General features: G+C 50.8%; 3 protein-coding genes across 16 annotated transcripts; 1 reads left to right on the forward strand and 2 right to left on the reverse strand.

Annotated features, from left to right (window-relative positions):
- Positions 1–307: 307 nt before the first annotated feature.
- AUP1 (AUP1 lipid droplet regulating VLDL assembly factor) lies at positions 308–3,267 on the reverse strand. Of its 2 annotated transcripts, XM_004006105.5 has the most exons (12): positions 3,165–3,267; positions 2,947–3,084; positions 2,717–2,867; positions 2,333–2,517; positions 2,017–2,089; positions 1,852–1,925; positions 1,559–1,625; positions 1,364–1,466; positions 1,114–1,233; positions 882–997; positions 578–696; positions 308–483 (listed from the first exon to the last, which is right to left on the reverse strand). In XM_004006105.5, exons 1-12 carry the CDS (start codon positions 3,212–3,214, stop codon positions 447–449), a joined length of 1,233 nt encoding a protein of 410 aa, XP_004006154.1. In that variant the 5' UTR covers positions 3,215–3,267; the 3' UTR covers positions 308–446. The 2 variants fall into 2 exon arrangements, with proteins under 2 accessions (XP_004006154.1, XP_042104074.1); XM_042248140.2 differs by lacking the exon at positions 308–483 and having other exon boundaries at positions 646–758.
- A 223-nt stretch (positions 3,268–3,490) lies between these two features.
- On the forward strand, positions 3,491–6,663 carry HTRA2 (HtrA serine peptidase 2). The gene is made up of 8 exons (XM_004006107.6): positions 3,491–4,092; positions 4,206–4,410; positions 4,500–4,694; positions 4,934–4,966; positions 5,191–5,296; positions 5,432–5,501; positions 6,108–6,203; positions 6,305–6,663. The coding sequence occupies exons 1-8, from the start codon at positions 3,587–3,589 to the stop codon at positions 6,468–6,470; spliced, it is 1,377 nt and encodes a 458-aa protein (XP_004006156.2). The 5' UTR covers positions 3,491–3,586; the 3' UTR covers positions 6,471–6,663.
- LOXL3 (lysyl oxidase like 3) lies at positions 6,610–24,441 on the reverse strand. Of its 13 annotated transcripts, none has more exons than XM_012173684.3 (16): positions 24,372–24,441; positions 22,524–22,863; positions 20,687–20,850; positions 19,877–20,091; positions 12,930–12,986; positions 12,254–12,313; positions 9,857–10,073; positions 9,443–9,623; positions 9,156–9,310; positions 8,743–8,910; positions 8,446–8,608; positions 8,000–8,243; positions 7,789–7,904; positions 7,573–7,709; positions 7,354–7,465; positions 6,610–7,171 (listed from the first exon to the last, which is right to left on the reverse strand). In XM_012173684.3, the coding sequence occupies exons 2-16, from the start codon at positions 22,825–22,827 to the stop codon at positions 7,098–7,100; spliced, it is 2,367 nt and encodes a 788-aa protein (XP_012029074.2). In that variant the 5' UTR covers positions 22,828–22,863; positions 24,372–24,441; the 3' UTR covers positions 6,610–7,097. The 13 variants fall into 13 exon arrangements, with proteins under 13 accessions (XP_012029074.2, XP_042104066.1, XP_060269900.1 ...); XM_042248132.1 differs by having other exon boundaries at positions 12,930–13,022; XM_060413917.1 differs by having other exon boundaries at positions 6,610–7,465.
- Positions 24,442–24,652: the final 211 nt, after the last annotated feature.

Consider the following 24,652-nt stretch of genomic DNA (forward strand, 5'->3'; position numbering starts at 1 on the left):
TGTGAATTCTACAGACTGTGTGTACTGTGCTCATTAGTGAAAGGTATCCTGGGACTTGCAGTTCTGCAGCTGTTTCCTCATATGCCTGGGCTGAATTCTGAGGCCAGGGTCCACTTGCTGCTGGGCATCCAGCTTAGTTATACTTCCTTAATATCACTCATCTCTTGACATGAGGAGCTGAGTGCAGACAGTTCCATTCTGACCAACCCTCCACAAACCCACAAGGAGGCCCTCATTCCTGATCCCGCAACCAAGGGAAAAGGAACCTGCTACAGGGCTTTTGAGACCCAAAGAGGCAACAGAGACCTTGAGTGAAAACCCTGAATTTAATGTGACACTGGGGGGAGCCCCATTCCTCCCCTTAGCACCCACCCATCCGGCCTGTTGTGAGTTGGGTGAGGGCTGCCCCCAGTCTCCGTCCTGCGGCTCTGGGTGCCATCCTGTACTCAATCAGCCTCCTGGGCCTGCCTCTCTGTGAATCGCCTGTGGGACACAAGAAGACATTGTATGGGCTTTGCTGTATTATTCCCTTTCTCCAACCTGCCCTTTCCTACCAGTTGTCCTCTAAGCATCTCACCTTCTCGCGTATTCATACAGCGCCTGCTTTCGCTCCTGTAGACTCTCCTGCCGGGCCCAGGAGGACTTGGCAAATGTTAGGGCTGTGGGCTGAGGGGTTGCCGGGCCAGAGCTGGGGAACTGAGGTGATCACAATGTCAGAGGGCTTGCGAAGTCATCATCATTAAACACGCATCGAATGCCTACTTTGCAAGAGAGGTACTGTGCTAGGGTCTCAGGATCAAAACACAGACGTCAGGACAGGGAATATGCAGACTGCCCCATCCCACCTCAAGTCCTGGACCTGCTCATTTTCTGGGTCTCACCTTGGGAGTGGAGGCTGTGGCAAGGGACTGGGTCCCCTCAGTGATGTCTTCAGGCATGAAAGCTACGGCTCCCTCGAGCAGGTTAGTGATGGTCAAGTCTACACAGCCAGTCCTGGCTGCGGAGAAGGGAGGAGTGGACAGCACAGTCTATTCCTCTGCTCACCTTCTCCCTGCACCACCCACTTTCCCTCTCTGTGCCTGTCTCCTTGGGTAAAGCTACTCTTTCTCATACCTAGGTCTCTCTGGATGACGCCCAGTGGAACATGGGGTAAAACCTCCTTCACTCTCTGAGCCAGAGTTGCCAGATGCACATCAGGAGAAGGGCCAGGGGAGTGAGGGAAAGAAGACTGGGCTGCAAAAAAGAAATCCGAAATATGGTGAGTGGAAAACTCAAGGAGAGAGCCCGATTAGTACAGGCATAGGGAGGAAGTCAGAACAGGCTGCAAAAGAGTTGAAAAGCCTTATGTCCAGAGACCACACACCTGACTGCGGGCGCAATCTGGGGTGTCTCTGTCGCTTCACGTGCTCTGCTTTGTCTGCTGGAGTGAGTCGTGTCCCTGTCTGGCCCAATTCTTTGGCCACCAGCTAGGGAGGATTGGAGGATTGGAAGTTTCTCAAGTGTTCTCCTTCCCCCTAAAGAAAGAATCCACTTCCACCCTGCCCGTGTCCCCTACCACCTGTTGTACACGGAGGGCAAACTCTTCACTCCCCTCCCCCAGCTGTCGATGAACAGGACGGAGCCACCTGCAAAAAAGAATCCAGGTCCACGTTGGGGTCACCCACTCTCCACTCTGATGCCTCTTTTCTTGGAACACTGGTGGTGACAGTAGGGGAGGTAGTAAATACTTTATATTGCCTCTGTGGTAGAACCTTGACATTAAAAGATCTGCAAATGGACAGGGCAGACAGCTACTTCTTTGACCTTGAGGTGAGTTTCTCCCAGCCACCAAAAAGTGAGGACAGTTAATACCTTACTTGATACACCGTGAAAGGGACGAAAAGTGACCACAGCAGTTCTGAGACCCAGGATGCATCTGACACCGTCTGAGGGGAGGGCATGAGTGAGGTCTAAACCAGGGCCAGGAGTAGGAAACTTCCCCTCCAAACCCAGAGATTCCCTGTGGAACACACTCACCACGGAGACAAGGGGTCTCTGGACTCGCAGGGTAAGAGGCTGTACCACGTCCTGGATAGAAAATGGCCAGGAACTAGAAGAGTGAAAAAAGTAAGATGGGATTCTAGCCAATCTAGTCAGCAGCTCATACCTGACTTAAAACAGATACTGTCACACTGTACAAATAGAAATGTGGGAAATAAACAGATTCAGGGGAAAGAACTAAAAGTGGGCAAAAAGTAAATAAACTAGGAAGGTAATGGGGAGGGCTGTGAAAACCCCAGGGCCCCCAAGCCTGATCACCTCCAGTTGGAGACAGATACCTGTGCTCACCTACCTGAAGCGCAGGAGCCCCTCCCGGCCATTGGTGGCCTCTTCCTCGGGAAATAGTAGCAGAGGGGTAGGGGGAAGCCTTGTTGAAGCACAGAATCTCTTGAGTGACTCCACCAACTCGCCTTGACCATCCATCTCCATAAAGCCCCGAGACCAGCACACAAAGCTTGGGGGACTATTGAGTAGAGGCTGGGCACCGGAAGGAGAGAAAGCAAGAAGAAAAGAATGCTGTGAAGTGAGAAAAATTGACATATGGGTAGAAAAGCAAGGTCGGGGTAAGGGTCAGTATCTTGTGGTCCCCATGGGAAACCCGAACACGGAGAGGGGTGCCTTGAGCTGGGCCCCAGGGAGCCACTCCGTGGCACTCTCGGCTTCCTCCCTAACTCACGGTGCTACAGCTGGTGAGCAGGTTGACTATGTTGTGGTCGAAAGGTGTCACGTGGTTGGAAATGAGGACCCTGACACGGTGATCCCGCAGTCCAGAGTCCTCCTGCCGGGCCACGAGCCCCAGCACTGCACACATGGTCCGTACCACGAACCTGCGAACGCAGGCAGTGGTGACTACCTGGCCTTGGGCCAGGCCCAGCCCCAGCCCTCCCCGAGCGCCCGGGTCGGAACCTGCGAAAGACACTGTCTGGTAGCGCGCAGCTGACCAGGAAGACGTGGATCCCAAGAAACAGGCGCAGGACGAGGAGGCAGAACCCGACTGGAGCGTAGAGTAGTAGCGCGAGGAGCAGGAAGCCGTCACCCGGGAGCCTGGGGGCGAGAGGCGGGGTGATTGGGCGCCGAAGGCCAAGTGGACGCGGAAGTCGGTCTCTTCCCGCCGGGGTTCTTACCGGTGCGAATCAAAGAGCCGCTCCGGCCCCGGCGACGACGGAGGCTCCATTGCCGCTGCTTTAGGATTGTCTGGCCGCTGCCGCCATCTTTGCGCCCCGCCGCAGGGGCTCTTGGGAAGGCGGAGTCTTCGGGCATCCGCCCAGGGTGCCGGGACCTGAAATTCTGAGGCGCCCCGGAAGGGCTAGCGGTCCCATCATGCCTCGCGGACCCGTGGGCCACCTCATAACTCGCGTCCCGCGGGGACCACAATTCCCGGCATTCGCGGGGCGGGGGCGGAGTTGGCCTCCCGGAATCCTGGGTCCCAGCGTGCACTTCTGGAGACTTCAGGTACCGGCGTCCTCAGCGTCCAGCTGCCCTCCTGGTCGCGTCTAGGGCGCCGCCTCTGCGCTGGGCGGGCGAGGAAGCCGCCGAGGCGGAGCTGATGGCTGCACTGAGGGCGGGGCGGGGTGCTGGCTGGAGCCTCCCGGGATGGCGGGCTTTGGGTGGGGGTCTCTGGGGAAAGGGACCCCTGTTGACCCCTGACCTCCGGGCCCTGCTGACGTCAGGAACTCCTGACCCTCGGACCCGAGTGACTTATGGGACCCCCAGTTTCAGGGCCCGGTTGTCTGTGGGGGTCCCTGAACCACGGACATGCCTGAGGTCCTGGACTTCGGATCTCCGAGCACGGCTGATCGCTGGGACCCCAGATCCCCGGACTCCGGAAGGCTCCGGAACTCCCGGAACCCGTCCGCGCGTGTGGCTAGCGGTGGCGCTGGGCGCTGGAGGGGCGGTGCTGTTGTTGTTTTGGGGCGGAGGGCGGGGTCCCCCGGCTGTGTTCGCCTCGGTCCTTGGCTCGCCGCCCACCTCTCCCCGGAGCCAGTACAACTTCATCGCGGACGTGGTGGAGAAGACGGCCCCTGCCGTGGTTTATATCGAGATCTTGGGCCGGTAATGGTGGGGGTAAACACTAAGGCACCGAAGCCGCGGGCTAGAGGGCGGGCGAGAAGGATGGGTCTGAGCCTCCTCACATCTGTACTGTCCCCCCGCCCCCCTTTTTCCAGGCACCCTTTTTCGGGCCGCGAAGTCCCTATCTCGAATGGCTCAGGATTCGTGGTGGCTGCCGATGGACTCATCGTTACCAATGCCCATGTGGTGGCTGATCGGCGCCGAGTCCGTGTAAGGCTGCCTAGCGGCGACACGTATGAGGCCGTGGTCACAGCTGTGGATCCCGTGGCAGACATCGCCACGCTGAGGATTCAGACCAAGGTGGGGGTCGGGGCAGGCCATGTCTGCTTGGGACTGTGAATTTGTTCACATCTCCAGATGCCAGGTCTCTTGTACCCATTCTCCCTTAGGAGCCTCTCCCTACGCTGCGCCTGGGACGCTCAGCTGATGTCCGGCAAGGGGAGTTTGTTGTTGCTATGGGAAGCCCGTTTGCACTGCAGAACACAATCACCTCCGGCATTGTCAGCTCTGTTCAGCGTCCAGCCAAAGATCTGGGCCTTCCCCAAACCAATGTGGAGTATATCCAGACTGATGCAGCTATTGATGTGCGTCCTGATATAAGAAAAATGAGACTAGGTTGGGAGAGAGGGGAGGGGTGTGTGGTACAGGCACCAGTTGTGATAGATGGTGGATGAGCCTATATACTGGGATTGGGTTGCAAAAAATGTGGCCACTCCTTCACGGGCTGGGAAAGGAGAGGATTTGGAGAAAGTGTCTACATCCTGATTGTGCCCCGAGGCATAGAGTCCCTGGATCTCTGCCATATTTTCTCCTTGTCCTGCAGTTTGGAAACTCTGGAGGTCCCCTGGTTAACCTGGTGAGTGTGACATCCTTTCCAAGAATCCCTATCTCAGGTCAGTATGGGAAGAGGTGGGTTTCCCCTAATTCACTGGTGTTTGGTCAAGTTTCTGAGCAGTTTCTTGTTGGCTGTCTCCCAGAATCCAACTAGATCTCCCCCAAAACTCCCTCCCACTCTTGCTCAGGTACCCCCATCTCCTATTATTTGTCTGGGCTAGAGAATAGTGGGCTGTGTCCCAACAGGATGGGGAGGTGATTGGGGTGAATACCATGAAGGTCACATCTGGAATCTCCTTTGCCATCCCTTCTGATCGCCTTCGAGAGTTTCTGCATCGTGGAGAAAAGAAGAGTAAGCCTGGCTTTTGGGGAAACGGGTTTCTTTAGTGGCAGGGGTGGGGAGGGTTTGCTGGAAGAGGGGTCAATTGGGAGGAGGAGGGGAAGTAAGGATATACCTGGGTGGGGCTCATTTGTCCTTCTAACACAGATTCCTGGTTTGGAGTCAGTGGGTCCCAGCGCCGCTACATTGGGGTGATGATGCTGACCTTGACTCCCAGGTATGAGCTTTAGGGGTAGTGACACGTAGGGCCATCAGTGTAACCAGTGGTGGGTACCTGGCAGTTCTGTTGAGCTTCGTTCTTAGTTCTGTTTTTATCTAAGATGAGTTGCCTCATTCCTCTCTCATTATCTTGATTTTTCTCACCTCACTCTATTTTGCATACCTTCCATCCTGTTATTGCTTAGATTTACAATAAATACCCAACCTTCCAGATGTGGCTTCCCTATGAGTATTTTCTGTTCCAGCCAACTTGATTTCCTAATCCCGTGTTTTTATGTTGTTCTTGTTTTATATAGTTTAATATCAGATTGATTCTTCTAGGTTAAGCTAAAGTTATAGCACTTCCTAAGTTATAGCTGCTTTTAGGATTCTAGAATGACATTAGTGCTATTGATTTAACCCTGTGTGTCATTTGGAATGTTACCTTTTATATACACATTCTGCTTCCTAACTGCTAGAAGGCAAAAAGTGAATTGTTTTTGTATCAAGAGGATCTAGTGCACGTCCTGTTCACACGCTTGTCGGTGTGCTGATGAAAGATGTGAGGCAAACCCCGAATGGGGAGAGTGCCCTGTGACCAACAGAGTGATCTGTGTCCTTTCAGCATCCTTGCTGAACTACAGCTTCGAGAACCAAGCTTCCCTGATGTTCAGCATGGTGTGCTCATCCATAAGGTCATCCTGGACTCCCCTGCTCACCGGTGAGGGAGAGGCTGCGTTAGGAGGTGGAGATGGGTGGGGTGTATGCGCCCTTGAAGTGGGCCATCTAGTTCTTCCTTTATCTCTCTATCCTTTGCCATAGGGCTGGTCTACGACCTGGTGATGTGATCTTGGCCATTGGGGAGCAGCTGGTACAAAATGCTGAAGATATTTATGAAGCTGTTCGAACCCAATCCCAACTGGCAGTGCGGATCCGGCGAGGACAGGAAACACTGACCTTATATGTGACCCCTGAAGTCACAGAATGAATGGATCAGCAAGAGTAGGAGGCTCCTGCTCGGATTTCAACCGTGGTTTCGTGGCTTGGGCTCTGAGGGCGCCTGGACAGAGGATTAACTGAACCAGTTGGGGGCAGGTCCCTCCGACTACCACCACCACTTCCTGGGCTCTGAAGAATCACAAAAACACTTTTTATATAAAATAAAATTATACCTAACAACATGTCATACTGAAAAATGAGGGGAAGGGTGGAACACTGCTCTTTCCCCCCACAAAAAGGCTAGAGGTAAAGCTTTATCTTCCAGAACTGAGGGGAGATGCTGGAGTTAAACCATTCTGACCTCCCTATTCAAGAAAACGAGCTGCTGTTGTCAGTTGTCCTGGGCAGTCAGTCAGGTGCGCCTCTCTGTGTTGTGCTTGGCTTGGTGCTGGGCCTGGGAGCAGAATGCCCCGTGCCTGGCTGCAGATCAGGACAGCTGGCCTAAGAAAGAGGGCAGTGATTTCTGCTTGATGGTTCCACATCTGCAGTGCACAATGGAAGAGTGCTGTGGGCCTGCTGACGTCAAAGATTCCTTGGTGAGCTCCTGAGGTAATGGCAGCCTCAGACCCCTGCCGTTAGGGGCCAGTGGTGGTCTGCAGAGGAAGGTAGTGGCACCTTAGATGATCTGGTTACTGGTCTGGCCAGGGTAGCGTTCAAACCTCCTGTTGGCCTCTTCACTGAAGGCATCCCCTGCAAGGTGAACAGGTGGTTTGGGTAGGAAAACAGACCTATTGTGGGGAAGGGTGGGTGGAAGTGGAGAGACTGGGAGATCCAGAAGTGGGTGGGGAGACCTGGAAACAACCGAGGGAGATGGGCGTGAAGTCCTTTCCCCCCCGCCCCCAGGCCTTCTGGCTTCTCTTCCCACCAGGTACCGATGTGACAGTTGTGCACCCAGATGCGGTGCCCGTCATATTTGCAGTTACATTTCATGGCGTTGTTGGTGAAGTCGCTCTCTGCTACTTCAAAATTGGGGTTGATGACCACCTGTGAGTAGGAGAAAGCCAACAAGTGAGCTGCATTCCTCAAATCCAGAGGGGTCTTTAATAAACACTCATCCCACTCAACAACTGGAAATCTCAGAGCCCCGGCACCTGCAGAATGTAGTTTCCTGGTTTTACATCTGTGATGTCAATCCATTGACAGTCGATGTCATGCCGGTAGAGATCCCAGCAACCCACAGTGATGCCCTGCTCTCCAAAGTTGGCACACTCATACCTCTTGGAGACATCTGAGGAGATGAGCGTATGTCGTGTGAGGCAAGGCTGTGGAGATGAGGATAGTGCAGTCTATTCTAGGCCCCAACTCACCCTCCTGACATTCGGTGTCTTCTAGACAGAAACTAGCTTTGTGGCCCTCAGCCACCTTGGTGCCGTTGGGGGTCAGGATATCGTAGTGAGTGAAGATGTCCATACTGTGATAATGCCTGTGGGGACAAGGGGATCCCTGTTTGTTTCCCTGCCCCCAGCAGGCTTGCCTCTTCCCCAGTGGTCTTGCCCTTCTACTACTTGACCCTCTCACCCATGACATTCATGCCACACCCAGGAGTGGCGCCCAGCCTTGGGCCTGAAGTCAGCACGTCCCAGGTTGTGGATCTGGGAGGAGAATCTGAGCAGACGCCGGTGGCCGTAAGGCCAGTTGGCTGAGCGGGCTGAGCTGGCCAGGCAGTTCTCCTCAGCAGCACAGTACAACATGTGCAGAGGCCGGTCCTCGATGTAAGCTGTCTCCTGCACCAGTGCTGAGTGCAACAGCAGATCGGAGGCGGCTGCACCGAGGAAGGGAGGAGAGTTAGACGTCACTGGTGAGGGGCAGGGACAGGTGGGAGTGCTTCCATCCCCCTCCCCCAGAAAACAGGTGAGACTGGCTTTCCACAGGGAAGGTGTACCCCTCCAGACTGCAGCTCTTCCTGCAAAGAGGTGACCCAGAGCCTCCCCTCCCTGGCTTGCATCCCCCTACACGTCACTCACTTTCAGAACAAATGACTCCAGCAGTAAAACGGCTTCCTGTCCTCCTGCAGGTGACATGGGTGCCATGGTGAGCACATTGGTCCAGGGACAGCTCAGTGCCTGTGCAGCGCACTCCACTCATCACCACCTCTGTTACATTCCCTGAATCCCAGTACCAGGTCTCCTGGGGACATACAGAGATGTTTTTGTGAGGCCACCATCCAGCCTCCCCAGCCAAGGGACTCATTTTGACAGACTTCTGTCCCAAACACCACCTCTGGAGGCAATAGCCTTGGTTCCCTTCTCCTTCCCACTCACCTGCAGGCCGTGGTTGGCATAGCCCAGTCCAAGCTGCCTGCAGGCAACCATGGCTTCCAGGGTTCCCCAGTCATCTCCACAGATGAGGCCCCAGTGGAAGGACCCAGGTCCCCCTATTTGCACTTCAACTCGCCCTTCATGTCGGCTGCGGCCCCCACTGAGTCGGATCTGTAGTGACGCAATGGAAGTGCTGTGGAAGCTTTTGGGGTGGAGTAGTGGGAGTCCACAGTGGGCCTGTGGCTGAATGGTGATTCAGAAGCACTTACAGGGCTAGCAAGTGGTGGCATCAAGGGGGAGCTGCCTGATGATAGGGGCCTGGGGCAGTGGACAGTAGGGCCATCAGACTGCCTCATGACCAGGCAGGACTGGATAGGACATGAGATTCCTGAACCAGGGTGGAAAGAGTGACTGACCTTGGTCTCTACCCCAGTGTAGGGCAGGTTGCATCGGACGCCAGCATCTTGGCTATGGGAGCAGTCTTCAGCTGTGATGTTCTTGTGGGGGCACTTCCAGAGAGAGAGCTCCTGTCCAGAGCATCTAACTTCACTTAAGTGGATGGCACCCATGCCTAAGGTCAGAAGTCAGAGATCGGGAGGTTCTAACTTGACTGTCTGCCCAGGGGCCTCCTTCCCAAGGAATGTACCCCTCCAGGAGTATGTACCTCCTACCTCCCTCTCCCTCCAACCTGTACCCGCCTCACCCTGCCCCATGCGGGCACCACTCAGAGCCTCTCGAGCACTCCCGAAGCCTAGCTCCCGACACACCACGCTGGCTGCTTGCACGTCCCACTTGCGATCACAGACCGTGCCCCATGTGCCAGCCTTCAGGACTTCTACCCGGCCCTCTCCTGGGTGGGCTCCTCCCTTTAGGCGCACTCGGACCTATAGAGGAGAGAGAGGTGCCCAGCAGTGAAGGGGGACATCAGCACAGTGACAGTAGACCTGGGAGATCAAGGAGATTCTGGTGGGAGGGAGCAGGTGGTCTCAGGTCTGTGGCCCAACCCCTGGAAGGTTCCTCTCTGTCCTCAAAGGTCAGAACTATGCTTAATCAAGGGATGGCCAGGCTACGGGGTTCTTCACCTGGGCGGTGGGGAAGGTCATAGTTTTTCACACACCTCCCCCTGAGGCTTCGACTGTTGCTTCTTCTGGCCACTGGACGCTGCGTAGAGAGGGCTTGGCACACAGCTCACCACCGCAGGTGCCCCCCCCGGGCACCTGGCGGTGTCATTGGCTCGATAGAACTCCAAAGAGCAGAGGGAGAGGTGGGCCTCCGTGCCCACGCACGCCACCCCATGCAGACCAAAGGAGTGTTGCTGCCGCTGGGCCAGCAGCCTGGGGGGACAGGAGTGGGAGCAGTAGGGTGAAATGGCGCTCCTGCCTCTTTGCCCGCAGCCCTCCCCCCACGCCATGCCTCCACCATCCCCCAACCTTCCATGACCGCTTTAGTTCTTCTTCTCTTCTCTGCAAAAACACAGAGACAAAGAGACAACGGTAATGGGGAGTTTCCAGGCTGAAAGAGCCCAAACAGGGGGGTCCTTGGGTATGTTCTGCAACAGAAGAACCCTGTGGGAAGGAAGGCTAGTTTTGACTTGCCTGACAGAAAGCTTGTTCTGTGTGCTTTCAGGGAGCTGGCCCTAATGGAGGCTGAAGCTGCTGTGCAAAGAGATTAGGAAGCCAGGACTGACCATCTGGAAGAGATAGGCAGGAGGGAGTAGCTAACAGGAAGCCTGAATGGCCAGAGTAAGCAGGTCTTTCTATTACGACTGAAAGAACTAAATGAGTCAGGATGCAAAGAAGTGAGTAAGTCTTGGGTCTACATGGCTTCTTAGAGGCCAGAGGGGCTTCCAGGCCAGAGGATGATGGGCAGTTACAGGGAGAACAGACCAGAGGTGAACACAGGAAAGAGGCGAGCTGGTATATATGGGAATGAGGATGTACAAATACAAGACAGAGAGAGACCGCAGGACCAGAGAAGGAGAGTGAGTATGAACACCAGAAGGGTACGCGTGACCCCAGACCTAAAGCTGAACTGCATGAGTCTTTAATGAGGTAGTCCATGCTTCCGTAGTTTAAATGTAACAGAAAGAATGTTCCACAGCCACCTGAGCAGGAGAATGGGACTAAACTAGAGACGTTAAAACTTTGAAACACAGCAGAGAGATGCTGGAGAGAATGAGGGGACTTGCTTATCAACACCAACGGAATGGAATGTTGCAGTGAGCCTTGTGATAAGAGAAGTGCTTTCTTCCCAGAACAGCCGGTTTGAACTCAGAGAGGGAAGGAACCAATGAGGTCTTGTGTTGGTGGGGTGGGCCTGTGAGGGTGGTCTGGAGGCGAATTACTGCAGTAATGTGCTCTATTACTTGATGTCAGAGGAGGAATATGATGATTTGAAGCCACCGGCTAGGAAGACACAGAGAGAGGGATAAGTTATAGACAAATCAGACAAAGGAAGCCTGGAGACTTTACAGAATACCTTTGGAAGCTCAAGATAAGCGGACTCTGAAGCTCAAAGAGACTCAGTATTCTTTCAAAGTCCTTTCTGGCTGAAAATAAAAGTGAAAGAGGTCATCACTTTAATGTGGGGGTCAGGGAAGGCCAGAGTATGGCCATGTTGTGCAAGACAACCCTAAGCTAGAAGGGCACTATGGGAACACCCCAAATTCCAAGGCATGCTGAAGGCACCAGAGGGAGGAGCTGGGGAGTGAGGGGTGCCTGGGGCCCCTGAGAGACCCTGGAAGGCTGTGAAGAGAGGAGGAGACGGTAGAAAGGGCTGACTTCTCCACAGCTCACCCACTGCTGAAGGAGCTCTCCAGGGGACTTTTTATGCGCGAACTGCCTTCAGAAGCCAAGTGAGACGCAGTCATTGGGATTGGCACCTTTTTGTTCCCTGGGTTTCTGAAGGAGCCCAGGAGGAAAATGATGGAACTGGGAGCCTAACTGTGTTAACTGGGCCAGAGGGCCAGGACTGCCATCTGACTCCTGCCCTGGGAAAGGTTCCACAGGGGATCCTGAGTCTCACTTCCAACCCAGTAGCACTTATTCCATTTAACAATTAATCAAATAAAGGTAGGATGGGAACACTGATCCCTCAGGGAAACTTAACTTCTTGGGCGAGAGGCAAGCATGGCATCTGAAGGACAAGAGTGCCAGAGTATCTACTAAAATCTGCTGGGGGAAGATAAGTAAGCATGTGGAACAAGAGTAGTCAATGGGTAAACTTCTATGGAGATTTTTCAAAAATCCTGTGATGAGCATAATTCCTCAGACAAAAAACATAAGGGGGAAAAAAAGAAAAACCAACCCAACAACAACAAAACAACCCCAAACAAAAGGGACAATCTTACTTTACATTTTGGTGAATCATCTGGAAGGTGGCTTATAACAGTTGCTGCTGCTCCTCGACCTCCTGGTGGAGGCGTCTCTTGGACCCCTTCCTAACCACAGCCCGATGCCCCCGACTCATCACTTGGCACTCCCTCTCCTCTCCACCCAGCCTAAACTTTATTTACCTCTTAATTGGCCCCCTGCCCATTCGGGTTTTGGGTTTGGCTTTAAGCTTGGTGACTGGTCTGAAAAAAGGAGAAAGAAGTTAATGGCAGTAGTGGTCAGGTGCATTACCCGGGAAAGGCAAAGGATTCTTTCTTCTTTCTGTCTCTAGGAAGGACCCTTCATGCAGAGCATGGGAAGGGGCAAAGCAAAGGCAGTCAGATTTTCTACATACACTGCTGAATACCACTTAGCTATATGTTTGGAATACATGCTGCTCTCTGGATTCAGCAACACTGATGAGAAATCTGGTGATGTCAGGCCAGGTGGTGAGGGGAGAGGAGATAGGAGGAATGGTGGAGGGAGGAGAGAGTGTGGGAATGTAGGTGAACGAAGGGAGGTTAGGAGTTAGTGGGGGAGGAAGCATGCAGGCGGCTGAGGCTGGAGTCCAAGCTATCTGGGGGCAGTATAAAGATGCGGAGGTCTCTACATTATTTCCTCCTTGTGTTTCCTAAATCAAAACTTACTCATCCCCATGCCTGCCTCCCCTCCCCTCCCTCCTGAAATGGCCACTTTCCAGCCATATCCCTAATTCATCAGCTTGGGTTCTGGGATGGACATGGATAGGCTGCCTTCCATCCATCCACCTCCTGGGGCCACAGGGATGAGCAGGAGGTCCCGGGGCTCTTGCCCCATTACCTTCCAAGGGGTTTGGAGCGTCGGGCCGAGGCTTTGGCCGCTCGCTTCCTCAACTTTCTGTGAGGATAAGACAACAGCAGAGTCAGGAACAGTCTAGAACCAAGTGGGAAAAGTTGGTGGAACAGGGACCAGGGGCAAGATTTCTGTTTTAGCAGTTAGAGGTCTCCTGGTGGCAGGATCTTATAACATTAGATGCCCCCAAGGCTCTACCCTTCACAGCTGTTTGGCCTCAGAAGCACATGAATGAGACAGGTGAGTTGCAATGAAGAATGTGGACCCAGGGCTGATAAAGACCCTGTACCAGGACCCACAGAAAGTAGGCTAAGGCAGATGGGGAACAGGATTCTTGGATTGATATTAGGGCTTCTCTAAACCTAGGGGGGGGGGCTGGGGGAACAGGTTAAAGTGGAGGGGTGTTAAGATTGCCAGACTGACTAGACAAGGAGAGAGAACTAGCCTGGTCACACCTAGGGAGGCTGTGTATTTTTTTCCTGGATGCGCTCCGGCTTCTGGCATATCCAGGCCTGAGGCCAGTGAACGAGGACCAAGGAACAAGGCTGGACAGCAGGGGACATTAACTGGGTCTGACTGGGGAGCATGAGGCCAGGACGCTTAGGATGACAGCATCCTTCCTGTCTAAATTAAATCCCATATGCTTTAGTCATTCACAAACAGCTCATCTCCCAAACTTACTTCTAGGGAATTAAGGTCTAAAACCTTATTTCTTCTTAATTGACCTATATATTTGACCTATTTTACCCTTCAAGAGGTTATCTTAAGTCTGATGAATGGAAACTAGGTCTGTTTCTCCTCTCATTCTCCCTTTGATTTCAAAGACTTTCACTTTGCCTGCTCTTTGTCCTGTCCAACTATATACAGATGAACGCAGGGCTTGTCTGTCTGTCCTTACAAAATTTATGGAATTCCCCATTATCCTCCTAGTTATCCTGTCCTTGAACATGTTCCTGTTCTGCTGTTTCTCTTGAGTCATACTTGGATGTGGTATATTACATGCAGATGTGCTAGGATTTTAATATATGGATTTAAACAAGGCTGAATCTGCTTGGTGTTTCCTACCTTGGCTGCTTCCTGAGGATGATGTTTGCCAAAACATCCAATACATCCAACATTCCTAGCAAAGAGTCTACAATAACGCTTGGGTCCCTTTCCTGAGACACTACTAAGAGTTTAGAATCTTTCATCAGATAAGTATAGTGTAAAATGTCTTCTCCAAATGTCTGTTTTTCAAACATGTCTGAAATGAAATATATCTGGCACTTTCTTTCACCAGTAACTAAGAAAAACCATGTAACAGTACTCAGAAAAATGTAGTATTATCCAAGTACTTCTTCTCTAGTTATTTAAGGACTTCATAAGGTCTTTATAATTATATGGTACATATAATTATTAATATATATCAGGCAAATATAGGTTACATTGAGGCCCTGGCACTTATTTAGGACCAGTGCTGAATCTGTCTCTCTTTTCTAAAGCCACCACCCCTAAATGTTTCTGAATTTCTTTCTCTAGGATCCTTTCTCTCTCAATTGAGAAGTTGCAAATAACCTTTCCTCAACTGAATCCTTTTAAACATATTGAAATCTCTCTCTCTCTCTCTCACCCACACACACACACACACACACTCCACCCCACATTTCTTCTTAGTAGAAAAACTTTTCAGTAGTGTCAACACTCATCATCTTTCCCACTCACTCTTTAATCCACTCCTTTCTGTCTTTCCCTACCCATCACTCTGTGATAATAAATCTAGAATTTTTTTTTTTTTTCTCTCACATACCACTGACTCTTGGTAGCATCTGACACTGCTTTTCTCTCTCCCTCCTTAGCTGTCACAACACTATTAGCTTTATTTGAGTCCTAATTCTGGATGCTCTTTCTTGGTCTTCTTTGCAGGCTCCTCCTCTATATAGTCATTTACTTTTTTGGAGCTTTAAGGCCTTCTCACTTCACATCCTCTCTTTATATGTTCTCATTTACATCTAACCTTGTATATCCCATTGCCTTCTTGATGTTCCTACTTAGATATCTCAAAATTATCTAAAATTTAATGTGGGTCCAATTCTTTTAGCAAAATCTATGCCAGAAACTTAGGAATCAACCTTGACATCTCTCTCTTCTTCGGCTCCCAAAGTCAATCCATAACCAAGTCCTGTCAGTGTTCCTTCCTGAATGACTTTCTAATGCATTTGCTCTTGCTCTTCTCTAAACCATTCTCAAAATGCAGTCAAAGTGGTGTCTGGGAGCCACAAACCTGATCACGTCGTCTCACAGTCCTCCTCATTAAAAAACTTCAATCACTTTCCATTACTTTTATCATAAAGATTCAAATCATTACCATAGCCTACAAGGTCTTCTATGATCTGGTGCCAAATCAACTCTCTTATCACCTCTGTAGTCTCAGCACCTTGCACAGTGCTTGGCAAATAGTGGGAGTTCAATAAATATCTGTCAATGAATATATCTGAATATGAACAAGAATATCTGAAATGAACTAGAAGAGTGCCTTCTTAAATAGCACTTAAGCTCTTAGAACCTCAATTTCTTTGCCTGCAAAAAGGCATTAAATGGCTCAGTTATCTGTACATTCTTTTCCTCTTCTAAAATTCTACAACTTTCACATGTCCTACGGTAGAAGTACCAAATCGAGTTGAAAAATGATAAACACATCACATTCTCATTTTCTTATTCTCTAAATCTTACTAACTTCCTCTAAAAGCTAGCAGATGCATCTTCCTTCTCCAAGGAAGGCGGAGTTATTTATAACTATCCTGCCTCGCCTTTAGAATTGCATTGCCTATGAGGAGTCTCCCTCTGTCTGACTTGACCTGTGACGGAATATCTACATCAAATTCTCATCACAGAGTCTCCCAGGACCACTGTAATCTCTTCCCTACTAAGAATGAACTCTGTACTTAATATAGATCTCCTTTTCCAGCCTTCAGATTCCAGACTCAGTAAGAGATTCCAATATGTACAAATATATTCCTGATTTCTGAAACTTTCTTGAGTCTGTGCATACTTGGGGACAATTCCTGGGCCTCAAAATTCCCAGGGATGGCCCATATCTAAAGCTAGTTCATATTAACTTGAAGCCCAGAGATGCCGGGCACCATCCTTCTCTTAAGCAGTTTCAGAATCATTTTAATTATCTCTTCTTTTATTTTCTGTATTCTATCAGTCATCCTACATCTATTTATTCCTTTCTCTTTGTTGTCATCCTCCTAATCAGCTTAATTTTATAATTCCTAATGAATCTTACTGCATCCAGAACCTCCTCTTCCAATTCACTACTATCAGACAAACTTTAAAAAAACTGGCCTTATTTTTATCACTGTCTCATACAAGTACTTTTATTTTTTAATTTTTCATAGGATAAAGATAAAGCTCTCCAATCTGGCATTAAAAGTGTTCCATTTCCTAGCCTTACTTTGTCCATTTTTCTTCCACTGTTTCTCAGTATACATCTTCTCTCTTGCTTCCCTGGTGGCTCAGCAGTAAAGAATCTGTCTACAGTGCAGAAGACATGGGTTCAGTCTCTGGGTTGGGAAGATCCCCTGGAGAAAGAAATGGCAACCCACTCCAATATTCTTGGCTGGGAAATCCCATGGACAGAGGAGCCTGACAGGCTACAGTCCACGGGGTCACAAAAGAGTTGGACATGACTTAGTGACTAAACAACAATCTTCTACTCTAATCAACTGTCTTTCAAAAGTTCCTATTCATTTTCATCTCTGTTGGGGTCAACAATGACATCCAAGTCACTAACTCGCATTCATTTCTCAGTCCTCATCTTCTCAGAAGCATCAGCAGTAGTGCCTCAGTTGATCCCTCTCTCTCTTCCTTGAAGCACTTTACTTGGCTTCCAGGCCTCCACACTCCCCTGGTTTTCTTTCTGCCTCACCTCCCTGTTTGCATTTTGCCTTATCTTCCTCACCTCATAATGTTTAAACTCCCTAGAGTTCAGTCCCTGCGCCTCCTTTTCTCTGTTTACACTCCCTCCCTTGGTGATGTTGCCCAGTTTCAGGGCTTTAAATACTTGCATTCAACTGAACTCTAGAGTCATATGCCCATAGCCTCACCATTTCAGTGTCTAAAGCACCTCAAATTTAATTGGTCTAAAAACAAGTTCCTAATATACAATCTCCACTCTCCCATCCCCACAGAAAACATGCCCCAATCACTGTCTTCTTTATCAAATGAGGCCAACTCCATATCTAGCTCAGGCCAAAAACCTTGGAATGATCCCTAATTCCTCTCATTCTCTCATACCACAATGAATCCATCAGCAAATCCTGTTGGCTTTATCTTCAACACAGAATTTGATCACTTTTCCACCACTTTCACTGGTCACATCACCTCTCACTTTCTTTAGTTGGCTTTCAGGAGACAATAACTGCCTAACTAGTCTCCCTGCCTCCTTGACTCTACACACTCCTTACAGTCTATTCTTAACAAAACGGCCCAAATAATACGCAAAAAGTGGAAGACATGTCACACCTCTGCTCAAAACCTCGTCTCACACAGTAAAAATGAAGGCCTCTCAAATGGCCTTACACGATCTGGCTCCTCATTCTTTCCTTATCTCCTCCTAAATTACATCTCCTGTCGTTTTCTGCCTTATTCCCTTAGCTCCAGCCCCAGTGGCCTCCTGGAGTATGACAAGAATTCCCCCTAACTCCTCACCCCGATATTTTCTCATTTATGATGGCTTTTCCTGGAGATGCTCATCAAGATTTTTGCAGAGATTGTGCCCTTTAAATATTTTCTCAAATGATGCCTCCTCTGACTTATTTTAAAACTGCAATTCTAGTCCCACTTCCTAACATTTTCCCTGCTTTATTTTTACCTATTACACTCTTTGCCATCCTTACATTTTGTAATTTTACTTTTTTCCTGATTCTTCCCTAGTTCATGAGATCAAGGATTTTTGCTGTTGTTGTTGTTCACTGTTGAATTCCTAGTGTCTACAACAGTCCCTGGCACACAATAGGCACTCAGTAAATGTTTATTCTCTATACCTTTGTTCACGCTACCCTCTTCATCTGAAATGCCTGCTATTTAAGTCGCACTAATCTTTCAGAACCTGGAGTTTGGATTTGGGAAGGTAAAGAACAAGCACAGGGAAAATACAGGCCCAAGGTAGATAACAGCAGCGGAGCACAGCACACAGATGTTTTAAACTGTATGTGAGTCGCTATACCAGAAAAAGGATATTCCTTGGGGCCTAAAGAACTTTCAGATGTGTCTCAAAGCTAAAGCAAAAAAAAAATTTCAGCAAGTATGGAATAGACTGGAGGCTGGATAATGTACTGACTTTCAAAAAGGAGGAAAAGGATTCCTCAATTTACAGATAATTTATGTTCTAGAATAGTCATTAAGTAGAAAGTTTGTGAGCACTGAGGAAAAAATATGGTGATCCTTAGAAATCTAAAAGGATTTCAGTAAAAGTCAGCTCAATCAAACCACCATAATTTCCTTTAAGATTATTAAAATTGCAGAATGGCTGTGAACATAGTATATCTGGATTTTAGCAAAAGACTAATAAAATCTCCTATAATTTCATTATAGATAAGATGATGAAATGTTGGCTGTATCACTGTAGTGTTCAGTTTGTCTCAACTGTTGAAAAAACATTTCACAATTAATGATTAAAGGTTTGATGTAAATCTGGAGGATTCATAAGAGGAGTTAGACTTCGGTTTTAAAGATTTCAACACATCTAACAGTCACCTTGATGAAGTCAGGAGGGATAGGTATCATGTCTATTGAACAGAGGGGGCAGGGAGGGATGACAAGTGCAAAATAATGTCAAGATTCAAGATAATCTCTTGGGATCATTATGGTTTTTAAATGATGTATCAAACATGAGATCATGTATCAAACATTTCATAGGGTAAACTCAACAGATTTAGGTTCAAATAGGCTGCTCTATCAGTATCAACGAGGAGGGAAGACCTAATTTAGGTGATTACAAGGTCAATATGAGCAATGGGATGCTGCCTCAACGGAAAGGCAGTGCAAAATCTAGATGCTTTCATTAAAAAGAGCTTTTATGGTGTACCCTGCCCCGATCAGCCCTACATCTGAAGTAGCGTGCCCGGAAGGTCACCCAGATGTTAAGAGCTCTTCCTGCAAAACTGGTCTAAGGAAGAGCTGTAGAAAATGATCCTTTTAATTACAAAGAGATCTCCAAATTTCTTAAAACGGCCAAATTAGACGCTGCAGGGAAGCGAGACGCAGTAAGCAAAGAGCCGGTCCCCAGTGTGATACATTCCCCGGAAGCCGGCGCGTACACCAGGGCTCCAGTGCAGGTGGAGCGGGCCGGCCTCCAGGGCTGAAGGATGTTCTGGAAAACTAGCTTAGCAGTCCTGAGTGCTCTCGCGCTCACAGACGCCTAGAGGGCCGCCGGGACCCAGAGAAGGGCCCCGGCCTCTTCCGGCGCCCTCCGGCCTTCGGGGATTGGCGGCCAGGATGGGACCGCCGCCCCGCGGGGGCCCCGGGCCTGTCGCGGTCAGACTCACGGCGTCTGGCCCCGCCCGGGTGCTGCCTCGGCGGGGCGTGGTCGCCAGCCCCACCCCGCGACTCGGACCCGCCGGCTCCCGGGCCGCTGGGCGTGGCCCCGCGAGGCCCAGCTCTAGCCCCGGGGCGCGGAGACGCCACCTGTCGACCGGCGGCCCCGACGCCACCGCCGCCGCTCGCCCAGCCCCGGCTCTGGCCACTGGGGCCAGAGCTTCGCTGGTCCCCGCAGCAGATCCGCCTCGGGGACCGCTTCGTGGGCCAAGATTTCTCAACTCTAGTTTCCCAGAGGCCTCCACATTTCCCCCGGCTCCCCAGGTGAACCAACCCCTTCGGAGGTCCCTCAACACCACTCCTTAACAAGCACCCCTCAACTCCAGACTGCTGCACCGGCGCCCACGTCCCTTCACCTGTAGAAGGCCACGTTGACCCGCTTTTCGCTCGGGAAGCCCAGCATCCCGCAGATCACGTGGCTGTTGTGCGCGCTCCAGCCTTTGTCACACACTTGCGACCAGCCATCCGGAAGCCTGACTTCGACCAGTCCCTCAGTCACGGGCAGGGGCCGTCTGCCCCTTCCAACGGCTGGCCGAAGCCGCACCTCCTCCACTTGCAGCTGATGCTCTACCTGGGGATGGGACCACAAGCAGAGGAAGGCATCCCAGGGGCCCCTTTCCCATGTCTGGCCACTTAAGAAACCCTGAATGAGTGTACTGGCTGTGAACCCAATGGCGAGATGGGGCTGAGATGCACGCTCTGTGAGGTGCAGCCACCAGAGTGTAAGGACTTGCTGGGCTCTGAGAAATGACTAAGGGTCCAGAAGAAGCTGGGGAAGGAGCATCTAACTCTGCTTGGAGCCTGAGGGAACTCTTCACAGAGTGGCACTGAAGAAGTAGGAAAAAGTAAGAGTGAAAGGTTCCCTCAGGAATATCTGAGCTGAGAGAGAGCACAGGTGCCCTGGGGACCAGGGATGAAGTTGGAGAGATTCATGCCAGGCTTAGTAACTTGACTGCTGATGCTAAAATAAACCTGGACTATGCAGTGCCACAGAGCTCTATCATTTTGCCCACTCCCCCAGTCTCCCACTAACCCCAACTATCCCACTGGGCACATGGGATCCCCTACATTCTCGTATCCCCACTCATAACCACCCCACAGCCCTTTCTGTCTTGCCGTCCTGGGCGGTTTGTCTGCATGTGTGTGTGTGATTATGAACTACAGACCTCAATGACATTGGAATCTGAGAAGCCAGGGAGGCGCTCGTCCTTGCAGATGACCCCAGCATCCTCATCGTGGGTACAGTCACTGTTCCCCCAACCCCGGGAGGCACATTCAGTCACACTCCGCTCAGTCCCACTGCAGCTCAGGTTGTCCAGCCAGATGCGGCCTGTGTGGGAGGGGAGATAAGGGGATAGAGAGGCTTGGAGCGGTAGCATGGGGATGTTGGTGAGAGTGAGCATGGAAGCCTCACACCTGGTAATGGGTAGGGAAGCGACAGGGGACCCTGGAAAGGAATAGGAAAGGGAGTATAGGATTGATGGAGGGTTGATAGTGTTCTGGGGATACCCCAAAATTTGGTAGGGTGAATACAAAGACCCAAGAGTCAACACTGAAGTTCTGATCAGTCCTTACCCATTCAATGACAGCTGCCTAGTGTGCGTGAGGCACTCTGCCAAGGTATGTACATATGTGATCATTTTTAGAACAGAGCTGCCAGAAGATATCATCACCATTTTGTATAAAGAAATTGAAGTTCAGGGAAGTGAAGTAGCTTGCCTAGGACCATAAAGCCAATGCATGAGGGCTTAGAGATTCGAGCCATTTGTGAGACTTGGAAATGTAAGATCCTTTCACCTTAGCCTTACGTTCTCCCATGTGACGGCTCTGTGCTGCCATGATGCCCCATGTTCTTCTCTTGACCTGGGCCAAACTGAAATGAGTATCACTGACTTTCTCTCAGAACTGGTGGCCCCTCAAAGGGCCACGTGCAGGGAACCCTCATGCATATCCGGACAGGACTTACCCAGCTTCTGCTGGGATACCTACCTCTTGCCCCATTAGGCTGTTGGAACTATCACAAACTATTGAGATTCTTTTATTACTTTCCTCCACTCCAGGTCTGATTCAGTCCTTTGATGCCACCCAGAAAAATCCCTCAGTCAAATGACTGTCTTCAAGTTTGAATTCAACCATCATGTAATTATGATCCAAAGCTTTTTCATTTCATATCAAATATCCCTGGTTTATTCAGCTATTCCTCCTTGAAATGTGGCTTCCAATCTTTTACATCCGATAGCTCTCCTCTGAAAGTACTTCCATTTCCAGGAACCTAAATTCCCTATTCAGGGATTAAACCTGTGCCCTCGGGAGTGAAAGTGCAAAGTCCCAACTACTAGACCACCAGGAAATGCCCAGTACTTCCATTTTCTATTGTCTCTTTGAAAATGTGGCATCTAAAGTGATACTTTATTCCAGATGTGGTCTAACCAGTGGGAATAGGGGGTTAACTGCAGATTGCGCCAGCTCTACCGATCCCACTGTGAGTTTATACAATGCAAGTGCCCCCAGGTCTCAGAATTGCTCCTAAGCCCCTACTAACCACATCCTAAAGTTTATACTTGTCTTTGGAAGCCAAGCTTGTCGGTTTCAGCTCTAAATTATAATCTGATCTTGTTGGCTGCAGTATCTGCGATCACTTCTGTCTCTGGGACATCCAGATGTCAGTTACCTGCTCTCAGCTTCCCATGAAACCAGCTGTTCTTTAATCATACAGGGCTCCTCTGTGTCAGGGCTGTCTTTGCATGTGGCTTTGTAGAATCATACTTTTGCAGAAGAAAGTAACTTACAGACCATCTAGTCACTTTGCACATGGAGGCATCTGAGGCTCAGAGAAGGCATCGATCAGCCTAAGTTCACGCGGCTTTATGTTGGTTGGTTTCCCCTCCACGGGTGTACTTGACACTGGCTGTTCTTGGTATTCTGTGTCCCCAGGGCGGTTCCCTCCCCTACATTTAGGCTGTACTTTGGCAGTACCTAGGCTGTGCCTGAAGCATTGCTCACCTGTTCCAGGGCCATATTTGGCACTGTGGGTCCAGCCTGTGGCCTCTGTGAAGCCCAGCTCCCGGCATAGGACATGAGCAGCCTGCAGCGTGAAGTCATCATCGCAGATGGTGCCCCATTCACCAGCCCGCTGTATCTCCACGCGGCCCTCGAATGGCTTCCTGGGGAAACCAGCCAGCCGAAACCGCAGCCCCTGGCTCCCGGCCCTCTTCTCAGGTGCCGTGGACGGGGTTGGAGATCCCAGGCACAAACTGCACAGCAGCAGCCCCCACAGGCTCCACTGCCAAACACTGACAGGTCCCATGGCAGGGAAGGCCTGGGTGCCCCAGAGAGAGAGAAGCTGAAATTGAGAAGCCCAGGTCTCAGAGAGAGATCATGAGAGAAGAGACACCGGCTAAGACCAGAGACAGAGGGCCAGTGTGACAGAAAGGGAGGGACCCAGGGGCTGAGAGAGACAGAGAGAAATCCATCCTAAATAAGAAGAGAGATGCAGAGTAACAGAGGCACAGACTGAGACGCGCAGACTGGGGAGGGGGGGCGGGTGGGAAGAGAGAGAGAGAGAGAGAAGGCTCTCCCTCCCTCTGTAAAGAATAAACGCTCACTATTAGTTGTTATGTCTCATAATGTCCTTTCCCTGGTTCTGCTATCATCACCTCTGTCCCGACTCACAGGTCAAGGACACCCAGTGATCAAAAGACAGAGATTAGAGACCGAGATCAGAGGCCCATCAAGATAGATAGGTTGAGACTGAGCAAGAGACACAGAGAGGGAGACCCAGACAGACAGGATGTGAGAGGGAGGGAAACTGTGGGAATAAAAGGGGACCAAACAGACAGTAGAGAGAGAGTGTTGGAAATGGACAGAAGGGGGTCAGGAGAGAGTCTGGCACACAGAATTGGGGAGCAACTGAGAAAGGCAGGCAATGAGTAAGGAGGAGTTCAGTTCAGTTCAGTCACTCAGTCTTTGCGATCCCAGACTGCAGCACGCCAGGCTTCCCTATCCATCAAAAACTCCCGGAGCTTGCTGAAACTCTATAATTGCCTTGAGAACCCCACGAACCTCATGAAAAGGCAAAAAGGAGGAGAGGGACTGACAAAAGCCAAGGAGCAGAGGCAGGAGGGACCCAGATGATCCTGTTCAGCCAGTCAGAGAGAGGACAGATAGTTACTGATTGTGGAAAGAGGCAGGCAAGAAGGGGCTTAGGGCACCCTCAGATCTCAGGTCCCCTAAATGGCAGTCAGGCTGAGAGTCCTTTCTGGGCAGATTCCAGGTAGAAAAGGCAGAGAACCAGAATGCACTGGAGAACTTGGTACACATCCCGCATGCCCTGCAGGGTCAAGGGGCCCAGAAGGGCCAGGCCTCAAGGTGGGGGTGGGGTGGGGTGGGGTTGTCCAAGCCTCCTGCCAACACAGCCATCTCTTTCCCGGGGCAACAGGAGGCAAGAGCACTAGTCGGCTTCTCAGCTAAGGCCTTCCCTCTGTCGGGAGAACAGCTCCTTTACAGCGAGCTCCCCCTACCCCCCCACTCCCACCCCCCTACCCCATGCTTCCCCCAACTCAGACAAACAACACAACAGGGAAGCTTTGTTTGGGGACATTTTGGCTTGGGGACCTAGGGAGAGGGCCTCACAGAGGAGCCCCTAGCCTTCGGGCACTTCGGATGCCCTATTTGGAACACCCTGTAGCCCCCACTCCCCAATATCTGCTTCCTTTCTCCACTCTTCTTGTGTCTTCTTTGACTATACAACCCTCAGTAGCTTGGCTTTCCTTTGATTCTATCCTACATCACCCCTTTTCCCAGGTCCCTCCATCATCCTCTCCTTCCCACCGGGAGCGTGACTCCCCCTACCTTTGGCTGAACGGGGACCCTAGCGGCTGGGAGAAGAGTCTTGATCCTGTAGATCAATCCTAGGACTTCCAAAAAAAAGTACTTGGGAGACTGCCCCTCTTTCTCCCCCGCCCCCCCTCTTCGTTCCTCCCACGTCCCCTTGAGCCCTCCCACATTCCGCCTTCTCCCAGGATCCCTCCCAGGGCAGTTCCCTCCTCTTCTCCCCTCCTCCTTGGAGCTGGCCGCTGTCGCCGCTCAATCTCCCTCCCGCCCCCCTCCTCGCCCCTCCCAGCCTGTTTAAT

This window comes from Ovis aries, chromosome 3 (assembly GCF_016772045.2).
Source record: "Ovis aries strain OAR_USU_Benz2616 breed Rambouillet chromosome 3, ARS-UI_Ramb_v3.0, whole genome shotgun sequence".
Lineage (NCBI taxonomy): Eukaryota > Metazoa > Chordata > Mammalia > Artiodactyla > Bovidae > Ovis > Ovis aries.

Bases quoted from the DNA above. Each gene is read 5' to 3' on its own strand.
- AUP1 (XM_004006105.5), bottom strand. From the start codon at position 3,214: ATGGAGCCTCCGTCGTCGCCGGGGCCGGAGCGGCTCTTTGATTCGCAC. The intron at 2,868-2,946 runs GTTCCGACCCGG...CTGCGTTCGCAG, and splicing joins CCAGACAGTGTCTTTCGCAG to GTTCGTGGTACGGACCATGT. The intron at 1,467-1,558 runs GTGGTAGGGGAC...AATCCTCCCTAG, and splicing joins TTGCCCTCCGTGTACAACAG to CTGGTGGCCAAAGAATTGGG.
- LOXL3 (XM_060413915.1), bottom strand. From the start codon at position 22,827: ATGGGACCTGTCAGTGTTTGGCAGTGGAGCCTGTGGGGGCTGCTGCTG. The intron at 20,851-22,523 runs GTGAGCAATGCT...CCTCCCACACAG, and splicing joins CAAATATGGCCCTGGAACAG to GCCGCATCTGGCTGGACAAC. The intron at 8,609-8,742 runs GTGAGTGGGAAG...GTATGTCCCCAG, and splicing joins ATGCCAACCACGGCCTGCAG to GAGACCTGGTACTGGGATTC.
- HTRA2 (XM_004006107.6), top strand. From the start codon at position 3,587: ATGGCTGCACTGAGGGCGGGGCGGGGTGCTGGCTGGAGCCTCCCGGGA. The intron at 4,093-4,205 runs GTAATGGTGGGG...CCCTTTTTCCAG, and splicing joins TATATCGAGATCTTGGGCCG to GCACCCTTTTTCGGGCCGCG. The intron at 4,695-4,933 runs GTGCGTCCTGAT...CTTGTCCTGCAG, and splicing joins AGACTGATGCAGCTATTGAT to TTTGGAAACTCTGGAGGTCC.